Source organism: Nerophis lumbriciformis, linkage group LG31, assembly GCF_033978685.3.
Source record: "Nerophis lumbriciformis linkage group LG31, RoL_Nlum_v2.1, whole genome shotgun sequence".
Lineage (NCBI taxonomy): Eukaryota > Metazoa > Chordata > Actinopteri > Syngnathiformes > Syngnathidae > Nerophis > Nerophis lumbriciformis.
The window spans coordinates 2,746,993-2,769,000 of NC_084578.2; the positions used below are offsets into that span (position 1 = coordinate 2,746,993).

Consider the following 22,008-nt stretch of genomic DNA (forward strand, 5'->3'; position numbering starts at 1 on the left):
AAAGTTTTTATGAAGTTATAATAACAAAAAAAAAAAAAATTTTTTTATTAAAAAATTTTTTTTTAGACATGTATCTCGTGCGCACGAGAAAGTTTCTCGTGCGCATGAGATACATGTCTAAAAAAACAAAAACAAAACAAAAATTATAATTTTTCAAATTCTTTTTTTTTAGACATGTATCTCGTGCGCACGAGAAAGTTTTTATGAAGTTATAATAACAAAAACATTTTTTTTTTTTTTTTTTTAATTTTTTTTTATGAGATACATGTCTAAAAAAACAAAAACAAAAACAAAATTATAATTTTTTTAATTTTATTTTTTATAACTTTATAAAAAGTTTCTCGTACGCATGAGATACATGTCTAAAAAAAAAAAAAAAAAAAAAAAAAAAATTATAAAAATAAAAAAATCCCCCATGTCCCTTGTGAGACAAGAACACGTTTTTATTTTTAATTTTTTTTTGGTGCATTCTGAGTCGTAAAATACAGCAAGTAAGAGTCACGCCCTTAAAGCTCTCTAAAAAAAACATCCAAAAAATACCCCATTTACATTTTGTGACCTGAATATTAACAAGTATTAGCGATATTGTTATTATAAGAGCTAACACAAACCAATATTTTTTCGTAACGCCGTGATCACATGCTGCTATATTGTCATATTGAGCTGCTGCATCGCCTCTGAGTTGGTGAAAGTTAATTTTAGATGATGCCTCTCGTCTGGATAGTAAAAGGTTGTGGACATAAACTCACTAGTTGGTCAACTTTGACATCCAACTTAGACCCGGAGATGGCGAGAAAGACACGAAAAGCAGACCGTTTGTGGTAAGGATTATGATGAATTCTTCATCTGAACGCTATAAAGATATAAACATGCCATGTCTTTATCCCAGTGAGAGCAGACATTGTACAGTAAGTGATTTCTTAAACAACCGGTTACTTAATGACTTAACTGTAATTATGAGAAAATGATTTTTCCTAAAAGTCTCTCATAGTACTTTACCTTAACTTTCTCCAACAAGCAGTAAGCTCATGTTAACCCGTACAACTTCTTTTGAAGAAAGTACTTTTTTTGAAACACCAAGGAGCTCTAAGCACGGTAAACCTCGTAAAATGGGTTCCTTCCGCCAGGAAAGACTTTCTACAGTATTTTGGAGTGTCCATGGACATTTCTGAGGTCCCTGATATTGGCCCCCAGTCTCTTTTTTAGTGATGTAGCAGGAATGTCCATTGAACTAACACACGTGAATGTCATTTAGTTTATCAAAAAGACTTTAAAAAGGTCATATCAGTCTTGTCAGGTGAAGGTGAGTCGCCATGGTGATGTAGTGTGTGTGTGCACGCTACAACAGCTTCTTCTTCCTGGCTGGATGCCAGTAATAATCTGTAGACGCTACGTTATTTATGTGTTTATTTTAAACAGTCACATATTTCAATCATCCTTGTCAGGATGCATTGAACGTCCGTTATAAAATATTCAAACAAGGTCGATTTAGATGTGCATTTTGATTTTTCATAGTTAAGACTAGAGGTGCACAAAAAAAGATGGGAATCCGAGTCTCGATTCTTATTTATCACGATTCATAATTCATAATTATTAAATCAATTAATAATTTTTAAAAATCGATTAAAAAAAAATATATATATATTTTTTTAAATTGTATTTTCATTTTTTATATATATATATTTTTTAATCGATTTTTGAAAATTATTAATCGATTTAATGATTATGAATATATATATATATATATATATATATATATATATATATATATATATATATATATATATATATATATATATATATATATATATATATAAAACAAAAAAACAAAAAAGTAATAATAATATATATCTTTTTTTAATTGATGTTTGAAAATTATGAATCGATTTAGAATCGCGATTTGGATTTCCGTTAAAGAAAAAAATTAAATATGACAACAACAAAAAAACCAAAAAAAACAAAACAAAACAAAACAAAAATAAATAAATAAAAATGAATCGATTTAGAATCGAGATTTGGATTTCCATAAAAAATATAAAAAATTAAATATGACCAAAAAATAATAGTAAATTTACATATATATATATATATATATATATATATATATATATATATATATATATATATATGTTTATTATATGATTATTATTTTTATTTAATTTTTTATATGTGTATATACATACACATATATATATATATATATATATATCGAAATTCGGATTTCCATCTAAAAAATTAAATAAAAATAATAATCTGCAACCAGAAAGGGCTTTTCCAGCCTGTAACCTGCTTTGAAAATGTTTATTATAATTGTTCTACCAAATAATTAAGGCTGTCAAAATTAAAGGGTCAACTCATTGTGATTAATCACAAAATAATTAATAGTCCGACTGGTGTGCTCATTGGCAAATTTCAAAGAATTTGAGCTAAAACTGTTACCAGGTTTTGTGCAAATAAATGACGTGCATTCAAGTAAAAACTTCCTGGATGACATTGGAAGAATAGAATTGGGGTCCTTTCTTAAATGTATTTTTTTTTTTTTTTTTTTTTCAATTCATAATTTTCAAAAATCGGTAAAAAAAAAAAAAATATATATATATACTGTATATATTTTATTTATTTATTTATGAAAGCAATAATCACCTGGGATTAATCATAAGTAATCCGAATTTCAAAATGTGATTGATCCGATTTGACAAATCATTCATTTGACAGCCCGACAAACAAGAATCGGTTTGAATTGAGAATCGAATCGGTTCCCCAGGAATCGGAACCGGCTTGAACTGTTAGATGCCCGAAGATTCATACCTCTACTTAACACAGGGTAGCGTTATCGCCCATTTTTTCCTCATCTCAATGGATGTTTCCAGGTGTCTCTCAAAATCTTTTTTGTAGTTTTCTGGAAAGTCATTTTATTTCGTGTGCACCCAGACTTTAAGCGCAATATAATGTTTCACCCCACAGGGGCGCTGGACTCAATACAGCCTCAGAGCAAAGTGACTTAGGTCGATAGGCCAGATTTGAAAGTGAACGCCCAAATTTAAGGGTTGCTCCACCTAAAGTGCGCATCTTGGATGAAGGTGACAGACTTGGGTCCAGTAGGAGAAGGTCGAGCAGCCAGAATCTGGCACTTTTTCCCTTTGAGCACATGGGAGAAAGGGCCCTATGTCAGTATTGCTGCTTACTACATGTGTGCTTTATTGGCACATGTCAATAATCTCTTGAAAATGAATATTTGTTGTGTTTTACAGTAAATACAGACAAGGAATGGAGTGGGGGCAAGACTTATTCTTTGGTGGAAAGCTACTTCCGTGCTCCTGTGTTCTTAAATACAAAGAAGGGGGCAAAGCCACCACTTTTCTGTCGTCAGTTTTCGTCTGTCAGAGTCCTTGCTCAATTCCTAAGGGGTGGAAGTGTTTGGGGTCCAGTAGCATTCCCCCGACCCGTTGCAGAAGCCAAGGGTACCAGTGCACTCCATCGGTTTGTTGTTCTGCTGGACCCATCAGGGTGTAGAAGAAACGAAGCGGGGCAAGAACCCAATGGGCCAAATGGTGGTTGTCTAAAGCTGCATAGCACGATGCTAGAACGCTGTTCACCACGACGGAGCCGTGCTGGGTGAGTGGGGCGTACAAGCCAGTGCTCGGCCTCTCCTCTACAAAAGTCACAACAGCGCGTGTTGCCTCGGTTCCTTGCGAGGTTAGTATGCATTGACCCGGCCGGACCTCGCTGGCAAAAGTTGTCCTCGGACCGTCCCTGTTTGGTCCGCCCCGACAGTCTGTGACGAAGATGAGGTGTGCCGACGTCAGCGTGATATTACGTCCAGTGCTGGTTCCGATGATGGTGAAGATCTTCGTGACGTTGGGCTGGAGATCCAGAAACGATAAGACTAGACTGTAGAGAAGGCGGTGACGACCGTCAGAAGTGGAGGACGCCAGAACCCGCTCGCCGGGTCGGAGGTCACGCATCTGTTTAGTGACGCCGCCTTCAAGGGTGACTTCAGCGTCGGCAGGGAAACAACCTCCCGTTTTGGCTGCAACGGAATGCTCTGAAATCAAAATGAATAGAAAAATCAATCAAGGTGCAGCTCGTTTTTACTGTCAAGATCTAAGATGTCTATGGATGTTCTCTTTCTTCCAGGTCATTGTATTCTCGGGACATGCAATCGGTCACAACTGGACTGCTCAGTTTGTCTTAGAAGACGTTTCACCTCTCATCAAAGACCTAGATTGGGCGGATCTAGTCTACTTGCCCCAACTGTTTGTCCTCCAACAAAAGTTGGGGATTTGGCACTAGCATCTGGACTAAGAATTGTCGGAGGAAGATATTTACATATATCCGAATTTAAGTTGTACTTCTTTTATTTCATAGTCATATTTGAAAACAGCTCGTGTTTTCCATTTCTTCTCTTGCTGCTTTGTCTGCAAGTAAACCGTGTGTGTTAACCTTGAGTTCTTTGGGAATGTATTTTGACTAGGGAGACGTTGTGCATGTATTATGACTAGGGAGAGGGAAGAAAAGAGGGGGTTTTGGGGTTGGGAAGACAGACCATTTTAGCGGGGCGATCCGAATGTTCTATGCTGTTTCTGTGAAAGTATATTTGCAAAGCTTTGCCAATCCATCCATCCATCTTCTTCCGCTTATCCGAGGTCGGGTCGCGGGGGCAGCAGCTTAAGCAGGGAAGCCCAGACTTCCCTCTCCCCAGCCACTTCGTCCAGCTCCTCCCGGGGGATCCCGAGGCGTTCCCAGGCCAGCCGGGAGAGATAGTCTTCCCAGCGTGTCCTGGGTCTTCCCCGTGGCCTCCTACCGGTCGGACGTGCCCGAAACACCTTCCTAGGGAGGCGTTCGGGTGGCATCCTGACCAGATGCCCGAACCACCTCATCTGGCTCCTCTCGATGTGGAGGAGCAGCGGCTTTACTTTGAGCTCCCCCCGAATGACAGAGCTTCTCACCCTATCTCTAAGGGAGAGCCCCGCCACTCGGCGGAGGAAACTCATTTGGGCCGCTTGTACCCGTGATCTTGTCCTTTCGGTCATGACCCAAAGCTCATGACCATAGGTGAGGATGGGAACGTAGATCGACCGGTAAATCGAGGGCTTTGCCTTCCGGCTCAGCTCCTTCTTCACCACAACGGATCGATACAGCGTCCGCATTACTGAAGACGCCGCACCGATCCGCCTGTCGATCTCACGATCCACTCTTCCCCCACTCGTGAACAAGACTCCGAGGTACTTGAACTCCTCCACTTGGGGCAAGATCTCCTCCCCAAACCCGGAGATGGCACTCCACCCTTTTCCGGGAGAGAACCACGGACTCGGACTTGGAGGTGCTGATTCCCATCCCAGTCGCTTCACACTCGGCTGCGAACCGATCCAGTGAGAGCTGAAGATCTTGGCCGGAAGAAGCCATCAGGACCACATCATCTGCAAATAGCAGTGACCTTTGCCAATATATTACAAAATACCTATTCTGTCTCTGGTGGTTTTTCAACTCAGCTTTAAGTGTCGTAAAGAGCTTGGGAGCGACTTGTGACTTGAATTCCCTGGGAGGAACAACTGGTCCAAAACGCAACAGGCTCAATCTGAATTCTCACTCATCCCCCTTTCCTCTTCCCCCTTCGCCTTAACCCTCCCTCTTGACCCTTAGAATCTAGTGCCATTGCAAATTGGACGTAGGAATACTGACGTCGCTTGAGTCTCGCTACGTCATTGACCCTTGCCCAGTGAGGTCAAGCAGTTGCGACAAATGTTTGTTTACTTTCAAGATGCCATCGCACGCGATGTCCGACTTTGCTTGGGCTCTGTTAATTTATTTCGCCTGTCAAGAAGAAGACAATTAAGAAGACAACGTTTTCTGGGAAATATGCAAGTGCTGGTACATCAGCCTACGGTATGTCAAATGTGTTTCATTGACCAAAGTGATTACAAGTAAGTTCTGGCTCGGTTTTAGGAAATCCACTATTTTTAACTGACACTCTTGTCGATGCAACAAAATAAAACAGAATGAACAATATTGCGGGTTGAAAGTGGATCCAATGAGTGTACACACAGTTGTGATATTCACGGTCAGGCCTGGAGTTAGAGTTATGTTAGCATGGTTGATCGTGATAAAGCAGGCGTTGATTATTAAGGTTGGTGTCGGCAGTGTGGCATCCAGACATGGCTGCGGTCAGCCAAGCTAGCGCCACCCTGCCATGCACTGTGGGGTAGTCACACCGAATCAAATAAAGTTTCAATAAAGCCATACCGACTGAGATTACTCTTTTGCATGTTCTTGGCTGCGTTGATTGTGGGACTTGACAAAATCTTGGGCGTCTTTGAGAGATGTGAGTCGCCGTCTCTTTCCATCCTCGGTTGAAACCATTAGCTTAGCCGGATAGTGGAGTGCTGGTTTGAGGCCCAGATTGTAGAGATCCCTCATGACGTCACGGTACACGGCCCGCTGTTCCAGTATTTCGGGGCAGTAGTCTTCGAAGATGTGTATCGGTGAGTCCTTGTACCTTAGTTTGCCTCTGCGTTTCCGAGCCTCCCGCACCACCAGCTCCCTCGTCTGGAATCGGTGGAAGCATATCACGATAGCCCGCGGCCTCTCACCGGGGCCTGGCTTTGCTGTTAGCGAGCGGTGGGCACGGTCCAGCTCCGGGGTCGACGACAGCGTGTGTTCACCCAGGACCTCGACCAGCAGTTGAGAGAAGAACGTTGTTGGATGTGGACCTTCAATGTTTTCAGGTACGCCAACAATTCGTATGTTGTTTCGACGACTTCTGCTCTCCAAGTCTATTAGCTTAGCTTTTAGCCTCGCGTTCTCCTCGGTTACGCATGTTAGCTTGGTGTTTATAGCCAGCATATCTCGGCTGGTCGTGTCGGCAAAGAGTTCTAGTGAGGAGAGGCGCTTCTGGTTTTCCAGAAGTGTGGTCTGTATACACTCCAGCGTGTTGTTGAGTTTGGAAAAGGCGGAGTTAAACTCCGACGAGAGAGAAGTCTTGTGGTCCGCTAGCATTGTAGTTAGCGTAGCCATGACGGTACTTGCCGCCAAGTCCTCCTTCCTTTGCTCCTCCTTTTTGGATCTGTTAGACATTTTCTCATTCAGCGCGAAAAAAGTATTGGTACTATTAAAACGTTAGTAGCAGTTACTGCATTCAGTCGAGCTGTACAGAATGGTAGGAATGAAATTTGCGGGAGCGTGGAAAAGTGCGACTACTCCATCTTGTCGCCAAACCGGAAGCACTGACACTCTTGTAAATTCATTTGTTAGCACTTGTTATCTAGGGAAGTACCTGAGCTCACTTCGTTTCGAGGGCTGTGCGACCCTAACACTAGGTCCTCTCCACTTACCTGACGGTGAAATCAGACACCACTTGATTGAAGTGAACATGCAAAACCAAGTGTTAAGGCTTAAGACAAAGGGGAAAGGGGGCGCATTTGAATTGAGCCTATATCTAATCTAAGTCTATGAACATGACCTGATGAAGACTGTTGGTTGAGAGTGTTGCGTTTTGGACCAGTTGTTCCTCCCAGGGAATTCAAGTCACAATTCGCTCCCAAGCTCTTTACGACACTTTAAAGCTGAGTTGAAAAACCACCAGAGACATCCATCCATCCATCCATCCATCTTCTTCCGCTTATCCGAGGTCGGGTCGCGGGGGCAGCAGCCTAAGCAGGGAAGCCCAGACTTCCCTCTCCCCAGCCACTTCGTCCAGCTCCTCCCGGGGGATCCCGAGGCGTTCCCAGGCCAGCCGGGAGAGATAGTCTTCCCAGCGTGTCCTGGGTCTTCCTCGTGGCCTCCTACCGGTCGGACGTGCCCGAAACACCTTCCTAGGGAGGCGTTCGGGTGGCATTCTGACCAGATGCCCGAACCACCTCATCTGGCTCCTCTCGATGTGGAGGAGCAGCGGCTTTACTTTGAGCTCCCCCCGAATGACAGAGCTTCTCACCCTATCTCTAAGGGAGAGCCCCGCCACTTGGCGGAGGAAACTCATTTCGGCCGCTTGTACCCGTGATCTTGTCCTTTCGGTCATGACCCAAAGCTCATGACCATAGGTGAGGATGGGAACGTAGATCGACCGGTAAATCGAGAGCTTTGCCTTCCGGCTCAGCTCCTTCTTCACCACAACGGATCGATACAGCGTCCGCATTACTGAAGATGCCGCACCGATCCGCCTGTCGATCTCACGATCCACTCTTCCCCCACTCGTGAACAAGACTCCGAGGTACTTGAACTCCTCCACTTGGGGCAAGATCTCCTCCCCAACCCGGAGATGGCACTCCACCCTTTTCCGGGAGAGAACCATGGACTCGGACTTGGAGGTGCTGATTCCCATCCCAGTCGCTTCACACTCGGCTGCGAACCGATCCAGCGAGAGACAGAATAGGTATTTTGTTGTATATTCTCAAAGCTTTGCCAATATACATTTTGAGACCAGTCTAACCCTAGAACATTCTATTGCGCCTCCCAAAATGGTCTGTCTTCCCGATCCCACCACCCTCTCTCTCTCGTCCCATCTCTGTAGACAAAACAAATGCTAGTCAAAACACATTCCAAAGAACTCAAGGTTAACACACAGTTTACTTGCAGACAGAGCAGCAAGAGAAGAAATGGAAAACACGAGCTGTTTTCAAATATGACTATGAAATAAAAGAAGTACAACTTAAATTCGGATATATGTAAATATCTGCCTCCGACAAGAGTCATAAATCTTCTAAGACAAACTGAACAGTCCAGTTGCCATCATTTGAATGCCTTGACAACCTCACCTTTTTGCTGCAAAGGAAGTTTAAATGAATAGGGAAATCAATCAAGGTGCAGCTTATGTTTACTGTCAAGATTTAAGATGTCTTTGGATGTTCTCATTCATCCAGGTCATTGTAGTCTCAGGGCGTTCAATCGATCGCAACTGAGCTGCTCAGTTCGTCTTAAGCAGATTTCATCAGTTCATGGTCATAGACTTAGATTAGACTTGGACTAGTCTAGATGCTGGAGCCAAAGCCCCAACTGGATAAATAGTTTGGGCTTTGGCACCAGCATCTAGACTGAACTGATGAAGCCTGCTTGGATGAGAGTCATCTGAGACAAACTGAGCAGTTGCGATCGATTGAAAGCCTTAAATCCTTGAGAAAGTCAAGATTTACCAAGGCTAAGATGAACAGGACTTCTTATAGGAGCTGCACTTGGACTTCAACATGTGTTAGTTAGTCCAGACCTCCAGTTCCCCATAAATCAAGTCAGACTTTGACACTGATTGAAGGCCAATATTATCTCAGTGGCTTAGAGGCAGACGGTTTTATAACCTCTTAAACGTCTTTTCAGTCAGCATTCTTGCACAAGATAACGTGTTTGTTGACTTTTCGAAACGCAGCCACACAACAAATCATGGAAACTTTACTCACTGAAATGACTTCAAATGTGTTTATTGACAAACTGCGGGTGATCTGACTTCTTTTTGAGAATGGTCCTGTCTTGTACTAAAAAAAAACCCAACATCTGACTAACAAAAAAAACATCTTTGATCACTTTTATGGGGATTGATTTATGTCTTCAACCCTGTGATGAGGTAGCGACTTGTCCAGGGTGTACCCCGCCTTCCGCCCGATTGTAGCTGAGATAGGCTCCAGCACCCCCCCGCGACCCCGAAAGGTATAAGCGGTAGAAAATGGATGGAATGCAAAAGTTTTTGTTTTTTTTACACTGACTTTATGTAACTGAATGTTTTGTGAACTGGATTTTTATCACATTTTTATGCTGACAATTTCAATGGAAAAAAAATAGTTTAAAAAGTAATTTTACAAAAATTTAGTGTATAAAAATTTTAAGTAAAAAAAAAAATCAGTTTGTAAAATTTTTGTTCATAAATATTCAGTGTAAAAAAAATTCAGTGTAAAAAAAATTAAGTGTATAGAAATTTAGAGTAAAAAAAAAATTCAGTGTGTAAAGATTCAGTTTACAAACATTCAGTGTAAAAAAATTCAGTGTGTAAAAATTCAATGTAAAAAAATTCAGTGTATACAAAATTAGAGTAAAAAAATTCAGTGTGTAAAATTTCTATTCATAAAAATGCAGTGTAAAAATCAATGTATGAAAATTCAGAGTAAAACATTTTTTTACATTGAATTAATTTTTTACACTAGATTTTTAAACACTGATTTTTTTACACTGAATTTTTTACACTGAATTCTTATTCACTAATTTTTTTTACACTGAATCTTTATACACTGATTTTTTTACACTGTATTTTATGCACAGAATTGTCAAAACTGTGAAATTGTCAGCATAATTTCTCAGTACACAAAATTCAAACGCAAAAAAATCAATTGCAAGTGTAAGTCACTGTGACACTATTGTTCATTTTTTAAATGTTTTTATTTAATTTTTTTTTATAAATGGCTGTGATGATAATGTAAATAAGGGATTTCTAATCACTGCTATGTTGGAATTCTTATCAATATCGATTGTTGTTGTTGATATTATTTATTTTTGTTTGACTACTTTAGGATTGTTTTGTGTGTCCTCTCAATTGCTCTGTTGGTTGGTATTCTGAATGTTGCTGCTCCGGGTTTGGTTTTGGAATTGTATTCTTATTGTGCTTTATTTTGTTGGACTGATTAATTAAAAAAAATAAAAAAAAATAAAAAAATTAAAATGTAAAAAAAAATTAAATAAACAACGCAAAAATTCAGTTTTGGATTATTTTGTGTCATGTTTGTGTGTCCTCTCAATTGTTCTGTTGATTGCTATTCTGAATGTTGCTGGGCCGGGTTTGGTTTTGAAATTGAAATTGTACTATTATTGCATCATTGTGTATTATTTTGTTGGACTGATTAATAAAAAAAAATTATAACTACATTTAAAAAAAACCGCAAAAAATTCAGTTACATAAATTCGGTTTTGGATTGTTTTGTGTCATGTTTGTGTGTCCTCTCAATTGCTCTGTTGATTGCTATTCTGAATGTTGCTGGGCTGGGTTTGGTTTTGGAATTGGAATTGTATTATTATTGTATTATATTATTTTGTTGAACTGATCCAAAAAAAATATAATAAAATAAAAATAAAAATTCAGTTACATAAATTCAGTTTTGGATTGTTTTGTGTCATTTTTGTGTGTTCTCTCAATTGCTCTGTTGATATTCTTAATGTTGCTGGGCCTTGTTTGATTTTGAAATTGGAATTGTATTATTGTTGTATTATTGTGTATTATTTGGTTGGACTGATATTAAAAAAAATAAAATAAAAATAAATAAATAAATAGAAAAATAAAAAAATTAAAAAAACGCAAAAAACTCAGTTACATAAATTCAGTTTTGGATTGTTTTGTGTCATGTTTGTGTGTCCTCTCAATTGCTCTGTTGATTGCTATTCTGAATGTTGCTTGGCTGGGTTTGGTTTTGGAATTGGAATTGTATTATTATTGTATGATATTATTTTGTTGAACTGATCCAAAAAAATAAAAATAAAATAAAAATAAAAATTCAGTAACATAAATTCAGTTTTGGATTGTTTTGTGTCATGTTTGTGTGTCCTCTCAATTGCTCTGTTGATAACTATTCTTAATGTTGCTGGGCCTTGTTTGATTTTGGCATTGGAATTGTATTATTATTATTGTATTATTGGGTATTATTTGGTTGGACTGATATTAAAAAAAATAAAAAAATAAAAAATAAAAAAAATAAAAAAATAAAAAAACGCCAAAAATTCAGTTACATAAATTCAGTTTTGGATTGTTTTGTGTCATGTTTGTGTGTCCTCTCAATTGCTCTGTTGATTGCTATTCTTAATGTTGCTGGGCCTTGTTTGATTTTGAAATTGGAATTGTATTATTGTTGTATTATTGTGTATTATTTGGTTGGACTGATATTAAAAAAAAAAAAAAAAAAAAAAAAAAACGCAAAAAATTCAGTTACATAAATTCAGTTTTGGATTGTTTTGTGTCATGTTGGTGTGTCCTCTCAATTGCTCTATTGATTGCTATTCTGAATGTTGCTGGGCCGGGTTTGGTTTTGAAATTGAAATTGTACTATTATTGCATCATTGTGTATTATTTTGTTGGACTGATTAATAAAAAAAAATTATAACTACATTTAAAAAAAAAACGCAAAAAATTCAGTTACATAAATTCGGTTTTGGATTGTTTTGTGTCATGTTTGTGTGTCCTTTCAATTGCTCTGTTGATTGCTATTCTGAATGTTGCTGGGCTGGGTTTGGTTTTGGAATTGGAATTGTATTATTATTGTATTATATTATTTTGTTGAACTGATCCAAAAAAAATATAATAAAATAAAAATAAAAATTCAGTTACATAAATTCAGTTTTGGATTGTTTTGTGTCATGTTTGTGTGTTCTCTCAATTGCTCTGTTGATAAATATTCTTAATGTTGCTGGGCCTTGTTTGATTTTGGAATTGGAATTGTATTATTGTTGTATTATTGTGTATTATTTGGTTGGACTGATATTAAAAAAAATAAAAAAAATAAAAAATAAAAAAAAATAAAAAAATAAAAAAAACGCAAAAAATTCAGTTACATAAATTCAGTTTTGGATTGTTTTGTGTCATGTTTGTGTGTCCTCTCAATTGCTCTGTTGATTTGCTATTCTGAATGTTGCTGGGCCGGGTTTGGTTTTGAAATTGGAATTGTATTCTTATCGTGTTATTCTGTATTATTTTGTTGGACTGATTAATAAAAAAAAACAAAAAACAAAAAACAAAAAAACAACGCAAAAATTCATTTTTGATTATGTTGTGTCATGTTTGTGTGTCCTCTCAATTGTTCTGTTGATTGCTATTCTGAATGTTGCTGGACTGGGTTTGGTTTTGAAATTGGAATTGTACTATTATTGTATCATTGTGTATTATTTTGTTGGACTGATTAATAAAAAAAAATTATAACTACATTTAAAAAAAAAACGCAAAAAATTCAGTTACATAAATTCGGTTTTGGATTGTTTTGTGTCATGTTTGTGTGTCCTCTCAATTGCTCTGTTGACTGCTATTCTGAATGTTGCTGGGCTGGGTTTGGTTTAGAAATTGGAATTGTACTATTATTGTGTATTATTTTGTTGAACTGATCTAAAAAAAATAAAATAAAATAAAAATAAAAATTCAGTTACATAAATTCAGTTTTGGATTGCTTTGTGTCATGTTTGTGTGTCCTCTCAATTGCTCTGTTGATTGCTATTCTTAATGTTGCTGGGCCTTGTTTGATTTTGGCATTGGAATTGTATTATTATTATTGTATTATTGTGTATTATTTGGTTGGACTGATATTAAAAAAAATAAATAAATAAATAAAATAAAATAAAAAAATAAAAAAACGCAAAAAATTCAGTTACATAAATTCAGTTTTGGATTGTTTTGTGTCATGTTTGTGTGTCCTCTCAATTGCTCTATTGATTGCTATTCTAAATGTTACTGGGCCGGGTTTGGTTTTAGAATTGAAATTGTATTATTATTAGACTTAGACTTAGACTTAGGCAAACTTTAATGATCCAAAAAGGAAATTGTTCCACACAGTAGCTCAGTTACAAAGGATGGAAAGGATAAGGATGGACAGGATAATGCACGCAAGGGCACAAAAAGAGGGTGAAAACAAAAAGTATAAAGTAGACTAAAAATGTACTAAAAATGTATTGTATTATTGTGTATTATTTTGTTGGACTGATTAATCAAAAAAAAAAATCAGCTAAATACATTTTATTGTGTATTATTTTGTTGGACTGATTAATTAAAAAAAATCAGTTAAATACATTTTATTGTGTATTATTTTGTTGGACTGATTAATTAAAAAAAATCAGTTAAATACATTTTATTGTGTATTATTTTGTTGGACTGATTAATTTAAAAATAAAAATCAGTTAAATACATTTTATTGTGTATTATTTTGTTGGACTGATTAATTAAAAAAAATCAGTTAAATACATTTTATTGTGTATTATTTTGTTGGACTGATTAATAAAAAAAAAATCAGTTAAATACATTTTATTGTGTATTATTTTGTTGGACTGATTAATTAAAAAAAATCAGTTAAATACATTTTATTGTGTATTATTTTGTTGGACTGATTAATTAAAAAAAAAATCAGTTAAATACATTTTATTGTGTATTATTTTGTTGGACTGATTAATTAAAAAAATAAATCAGTTAAATACATTTTATTGTGTATTATTTTGTTGGACTGATTAATTAAAAAAAAATCAGTTAAATACATTTTATTGTGTATTATTTTGTTGGACTGATTAATTAAAAAAAAAATCAGTTAAATACATTTTATTGTGTATTATTTTGTTGGACTGATTAATAAAAAAAAAATTCAGTTAAATACATTTTATTGTGTATTATTTTGTTGGACTGATTAATAAAAAAAAATCAGTTAAATACATTTTATTGTGTATTATTTTGTTGGACTGATTAATTAAAAAAAATCAGTTAAATACATTTTATTGTGTATTATTTTGTTGGACTGATTAATTAAAAAAAATCAGTTAAATACATTTTATTATGTATTATTTTGTTGGACTGATTAATTAAAAAAAAAATCAGTTAAATACATTTTATTGTGTATTATTTTGTTGGACTGATTAATTAAAAAAAATTATAACTACATTAAAAAAAAAACGCAAAAAATTCAGTTACATAAATTCGGTTTTGGATTGTTTTGTGTCATGTTTGTGTGTCCTTTCAATTGCTCTGTTGATTGCTATTCTGAATGTTGCTGGGCTGGGTTTGGTTTTGGAATTGGAATTGTATTATTATTGTATTATATTATTTTGTTGAACTGATCCAAAAAAAATATAATAAAATAAAAATAAAAATTCAGTTACATAAATTCAGTTTTGGATTGTTTTGTGTCATTTTTGTGTGTTCTCTCAATTGCTCTGTTGATATTCTTAATGTTGCTGGGCCTTGTTTGATTTTGAAATTGGAATTGTATTATTGTTGTATTATTGTGTATTATTTGGTTGGACTGATATTAAAAAAAATAAAATAAAAATAAATAAATAAATAGAAAAATAAAAAAATTAAAAAAACGCAAAAAACTCAGTTACATAAATTCAGTTTTGGATTGTTTTGTGTCATGTTTGTGTGTCCTCTCAATTGCTCTGTTGATTGCTATTCTGAATGTTGCTTGGCTGGGTTTGGTTTTGGAATTGGAATTGTATTATTATTGTATGATATTGTTTTGTTGAACTGATCCAAAAAAATAAAAATAAAATAAAAATAAAAATTCAGTAACATAAATTCAGTTTTGGATTGTTTTGTGTCATGTTTGTGTGTCCTCTCAATTGCTCTGTTGATAACTATTCTTAATGTTGCTGGGCCTTGTTTGATTTTGGCATTGGAATTGTATTATTATTATTGTATTATTGGGTATTATTTGGTTGGACTGATATTAAAAAAAATAAAAAAATAAAAAATAAAAAAAATAAAAAAAATAAAAAAACGCCAAAAATTCAGTTACATAAATTCAGTTTTGGATTGTTTTGTGTCATGTTTGTGTGTCCTCTCAATTGCTCTGTTGATTGCTATTCTTAATGTTGCTGGGCCTTGTTTGATTTTGAAATTGGAATTGTATTATTGTTGTATTATTGTGTATTATTTGGTTGGACTGATATTAAAAAAAAAAAAAAAAAAAAAAAAAAAAAAAAAAAAAAACGCAAAAAATTCAGTTACATAAATTCAGTTTTGGATTGTTTTGTGTCATGTTGGTGTGTCCTCTCAATTGCTCTATTGATTGCTATTCTGAATGTTGCTGGGCCGGGTTTGGTTTTGAAATTGAAATTGTACTATTATTGCATCATTGTGTATTATTTTGTTGGACTGATTAATAAAAAAAAATTATAACTACATTTAAAAAAAAACGCAAAAAATTCAGTTACATAAATTCGGTTTTGGATTGTTTTGTGTCATGTTTGTGTGTCCTTTCAATTGCTCTGTTGATTGCTATTCTGAATGTTGCTGGGCTGGGTTTGGTTTTGGAATTGGAATTGTATTATTATTGTATTATATTATTTTGTTGAACTGATCCAAAAAAAATATAATAAAATAAAAATAAAAATTCAGTTACATAAATTCAGTTTTGGATTGTTTTGTGTCATGTTTGTGTGTTCTCTCAATTGCTCTGTTGATAAATATTCTTAATGTTGCTGGGCCTTGTTTGATTTTGGAATTGGAATTGTATTATTGTTGTATTATTGTGTATTATTTGGTTGGACTGATATTAAAAAAAATAAAAAAAATAAAAAATAAAAAAAAATAAAAAAATAAAAAAAACGCAAAAAATTCAGTTACATAAATTCAGTTTTGGATTGTTTTGTGTCATGTTTGTGTGTCCTCTCAATTGCTCTGTTGATTTGCTATTCTGAATGTTGCTGGGCCGGGTTTGGTTTTGAAATTGGAATTGTATTCTTATCGTGTTATTCTGTATTATTTTGTTGGACTGATTAATAAAAAAAAACAAAAAAAAAAAAAAAAAAAAACAACGCAAAAATTCATTTTTGATTATGTTGTGTCATGTTTGTGTGTCCTCTCAATTGTTCTGTTGATTGCTATTCTGAATGTTGCTGGACTGGGTTTGGTTTTGAAATTGGAATTGTACTATTATTGTATCATTGTGTATTATTTTGTTGGACTGATTAATAAAAAAAAATTATAACTACATTTAAAAAAAAAACGCAAAAAATTCAGTTACATAAATTCGGTTTTGGATTGTTTTGTGTCATGTTTGTGTGTCCTCTCAATTGCTCTGTTGACTGCTATTCTGAATGTTGCTGGGCTGGGTTTGGTTTAGAAATTGGAATTGTACTATTATTGTGTATTATTTTGTTGAACTGATCTAAAAAAAATAAAATAAAATAAAAATAAAAATTCAGTTACATAAATTCAGTTTTGGATTGCTTTGTGTCATGTTTGTGTGTCCTCTCAATTGCTCTGTTGATTGCTATTCTTAATGTTGCTGGGCCTTGTTTGATTTTGGCATTGGAATTGTATTATTATTATTGTATTATTGTGTATTATTTGGTTGGACTGATATTAAAAAAAATAAATAAATAAATAAAATAAAATAAAAAAATAAAAAAACGCAAAAAATTCAGTTACATAAATTCAGTTTTGGATTGTTTTGTGTCATGTTTGTGTGTCCTCTCAATTGCTCTATTGATTGCTATTCTAAATGTTACTGGGCCGGGTTTGGTTTTAGAATTGAAATTGTATTATTATTAGACTTAGACTTAGACTTAGGCAAACTTTAATGATCCAAAAAGGAAATTGTTCCACACAGTAGCTCAGTTACAAAGGATGGAAAGGATAAGGATGGACAGGATAATGCACGCAAGGGCACAAAAAGAGGGTGAAAACAAAAAGTATAAAGTAGACTAAAAATGTACTAAAAATGTATTGTATTATTGTGTATTATTTTGTTGGACTGATTAATTAAAAAAAAAAATCAGCTAAATACATTTTATTGTGTATTATTTTGTTGGACTGATTAATTAAAAAAAATCAGTTAAATACATTTTATTGTGTATTATTTTGTTGGACTGATTAATTAAAAAAAAAATCAGTTAAATACATTTTATTGTGTATTATTTTGTTGGACTGATTAATTTAAAAATAAAAATCAGTTAAATACATTTTATTGTGTATTATTTTGTTGGACTGATTAATAAAAAAAATAAAAAAATTCAGTTAAACACATTTTATTGTGTATTATTTTGTTGGACTGATTAATTAAAAAAAAATCAGTTAAATACATTTTATTGTGTATTATTTTGTTGGACTGATTAATAAAAAAAAAATCAGTTAAATACATTTTATTGTGTATTATTTTGTTGGACTGATTAATTAAAAAAAATCAGTTAAATACATTTTATTGTGTATTATTTTGTTGGACTGATTAATTAAAAAAAAAATCAGTTAAATACATTTTATTGTGTATTATTTTGTTGGACTGATTAATTAAAAAAAAAAATCAGTTAAATACATTTTATTGTGTATTATTTTGTTGGACTGATTAATTAAAAAAAAAATCAGTTAAATACATTTTATTGTGTATTATTTTGTTGGACTGATTAATTAAAAAAAAAATCAGTTAAATACATTTTATTGTGTATTATTTTGTTGGACTGATTAATAAAAAAAAAATTCAGTTAAATACATTTTATTGTGTATTATTTTGTTGGACTGATTAATAAAAAAAAATCAGTTAAATACATTTTATTGTGTATTATTTTGTTGGACTGATTAATTAAAAAAAATCAGTTAAATACATTTTATTGTGTATTATTTTGTTGGACTGATTAATTAAAAAAAATCAGTTAAATACATTTTATTATGTATTATTTTGTTGGACTGATTAATTAAAAAAAAAATCAGTTAAATACATTTTATTGTGTATTATTTTGTTGGACTGATTAATTAAAAAAAAATCAGTTAAATACATTTTATTGTGTATTATTTTGTTGGACTGATTAATTAAAAAAAAAATCAGTTAAATACATTTTATTGTGTATTATTTTGTTGGACTGATTAATTAAAAAAAAAATCAGTTAAATACATTTTATTGTGTATTATTTTGTTGGACTGATTAATTAAAAAAAAATCAGTTAAATACATTTTATTGTGTATTATTTTGTTGGACTGATTAATAAAAAAAAATTATAACTACATTTAAAAAAAACCGCAAAAAATTCAGTTACATAAATTCGGTTTTGGATTGTTTTGTGTCATGTTTGTGTGTCCTCTCAATTGCTCTGTTGATTGCTATTCTGAATGTTGCTGGGCTGGGTTTGGTTTTGGAATTGGAATTGTATTATTATTGTATTATATTATTTTGTTGAACTGATCCAAAAAAAATATAATAAAATAAAAATAAAAATTCAGTTACATAAATTCAGTTTTGGATTGTTTTGTGTCATTTTTGTGTGTTCTCTCAATTGCTCTGTTGATATTCTTAATGTTGCTGGGCCTTGTTTGATTTTGAAATTGGAATTGTATTATTGTTGTATTATTGTGTATTATTTGGTTGGACTGATATTAAAAAAAATAAAATAAAAATAAATAAATAAATAGAAAAATAAAAAAATTAAAAAAACGCAAAAAAACTCAGTTACATAAATTCAGTTTTGGATTGTTTTGTGTCATGTTTGTGTGTCCTCTCAATTGCTCTGTTGATTGCTATTCTGAATGTTGCTGGGCTGGGTTTGGTTTTGGAATTGGAATTGTATTATTATTGTATGATATTATTTTGTTGAACTGATCCAAAAAAATAAAAATAAAATAAAAATAAAAATTCAGTAACATAAATTCAGTTTTGGATTGTTTTGTGTCATGTTTGTGTGTCCTCTCAATTGCTCTGTTGATAACTATTCTTAATGTTGCTGGGCCTTGTTTGATTTTGGCATTGGAATTGTATTATTATTATTGTATTATTGGGTATTATTTGGTTGGACTGATATTAAAAAAAATAAAAAAATAAAAAATAAAAAAAATAAAAAAATAAAAAAACGCCAAAAATTCAGTTACATAAATTCAGTTTTGGATTGTTTTGTGTCATGTTTGTGTGTCCTCTCAATTGCTCTGTTGATTGCTATTCTTAATGTTGCTGGGCCTTGTTTGATTTTGAAATTGGAATTGTATTATTGTTGTATTATTGTGTATTATTTGGTTGGACTGATATTAAAAAAAAAAAAAAAAAAAAAAAAAAAAAAAAAAAAAAAAAAACGCAAAAAATTCAGTTACATAAATTCAGTTTTGGATTGTTTTGTGTCATGTTGGTGTGTCCTCTCAATTGCTCTATTGATTGCTATTCTGAATGTTGCTGGGCCGGGTTTGGTTTTGAAATTGAAATTGTACTATTATTGCATCATTGTGTATTATTTTGTTGGACTGATTAATAAAAAAAAATTATAACTACATTTAAAAAAAAACGCAAAAAATTCAGTTACATAAATTCGGTTTTGGATTGTTTTGTGTCATGTTTGTGTGTCCTTTCAATTGCTCTGTTGATTGCTATTCTGAATGTTGCTGGGCTGGGTTTGGTTTTGGAATTGGAATTGTATTATTATTGTATTATATTATTTTGTTGAACTGATCAAAAAAAATATAATAAAATAAAAATAAAAATTCAGTTACATAAATTCAGTTTTGGATTGTTTTGTGTCATGTTTGTGTGTTCTCTCAATTGCTCTGTTGATAAATATTCTTAATGTTGCTGGGCCTTGTTTGATTTTGGAATTGGAATTGTATTATTGTTGTATTATTGTGTATTATTTGGTTGGACTGATATTAAAAAAAATAAAAAAAATAAAAAATAAAAAAAAATAAAAAAATAAAAAAAACGCAAAAAATTCAGTTACATAAATTCAGTTTTGGATTGTTTTGTGTCATGTTTGTGTGTCCTCTCAATTGCTCTGTTGATTTGCTATTCTGAATGTTGCTGGGCCGGGTTTGGTTTTGAAATTGGAATTGTATTCTTATCGTGTTATTCTGTATTATTTTGTTGGACTGATTAATAAAAAAAAACAAAACAAAAAAAAAAAAAAAACAACGCAAAAATTCATTTTTGATTATGTTGTGTCATGTTTGTGTGTCCTCTCAATTGTTCTGTTGATTGCTATTCTGAATGTTGCTGGACTGGGTTTGGTTTTGAAATTGGAATTGTACTATTATTGTATCATTGTGTATTATTTTGTTGGACTGATTAATAAAAAAAAATTATAACTACATTTAAAAAAAAAACGCAAAAAATTCAGTTACATAAATTCGGTTTTGGATTGTTTTGTGTCATGTTTGTGTGTCCTCTCAATTGCTCTGTTGACTGCTATTCTGAATGTTGCTGGGCTGGGTTTGGTTTAGAAATTGGAATTGTACTATTATTGTGTATTATTTTGTTGAACTGATCTAAAAAAAATAAAATAAAATAAAAATAAAAATTCAGTTACATAAATTCAGTTTTGGATTGCTTTGTGTCATGTTTGTGTGTCCTCTCAATTGCTCTGTTGATTGCTATTCTTAATGTTGCTGGGCCTTGTTTGATTTTGGCATTGGAATTGTATTATTATTATTGTATTATTGTGTATTATTTGGTTGGACTGATATTAAAAAAAATAAATAAATAAATAAAATAAAATAAAAAAATAAAAAAACGCAAAAAATTCAGTTACATAAATTCAGTTTTGGATTGTTTTGTGTCATGTTTGTGTGTCCTCTCAATTGCTCTATTGATTGCTATTCTAAATGTTACTGGGCCGGGTTTGGTTTTAGAATTGAAATTGTATTATTATTAGACTTAGACTTAGACTTAGGCAAACTTTAATGATCCAAAAAGGAAATTGTTCCACACAGTAGCTCAGTTACAAAGGATGGAAAGGATAAGGATGGACAGGATAATGCACGCAAGGGCACAAAAAGAGGGTGAAAACAAAAAGTATAAAGTAGACTAAAAATGTACTAAAAATGTATTGTATTATTGTGTATTATTTTGTTGGACTGATTAATTAAAAAAAAAAATCAGCTAAATACATTTTATTGTGTATTATTTTGTTGGACTGATTAATTAAAAAAAATCAGTTAAATACATTTTATTGTGTATTATTTTGTTGGACTGATTAATTAAAAAAAAATCAGTTAAATACATTTTATTGTGTATTATTTTGTTGGACTGATTAATTTAAAAATAAAAATCAGTTAAATACATTTTATTGTGTATTATTTTGTTGGACTGATTAATAAAAAATAAAAAAAATTCAGTTAAACACATTTTATTGTGTATTATTTTGTTGGACTGATTAATTAAAAAAAAATCAGTTAAATACATTTTATTGTGTATTATTTTGTTGGACTGATTAATAAAAAAAAAATCAGTTAAATACATTTTATTGTGTATTATTTTGTTGGACTGATTAATTAAAAAAAATCAGTTAAATACATTTTATTGTGTATTATTTTGTTGGACTGATTAATTAAAAAATAAATCAGTTAAATACATTTTATTGTGTATTATTTTGTTGGACTGATTAATTAAAAAA

The 22,008-nt window shown here is 32.6% G+C and overlaps 1 protein-coding gene across 1 annotated transcript in view; it reads right to left on the reverse strand.

The window, feature by feature from the left end:
- Positions 1-2,694: 2,694 nt before the first annotated feature.
- Positions 2,695-22,008, reverse strand: part of LOC133574268 (indian hedgehog B protein-like) — a 39,615-nt gene continuing 20,301 nt past the window's right edge. Inside the window, exon 4 of the mRNA XM_061926370.2 lies at positions 2,695-4,045. Within this exon, the coding sequence (XP_061782354.2) occupies positions 3,381-4,045 (665 nt within the window). The 3' untranslated portion in view covers positions 2,695-3,380. The remainder of the gene's footprint in view (positions 4,046-22,008) is intronic.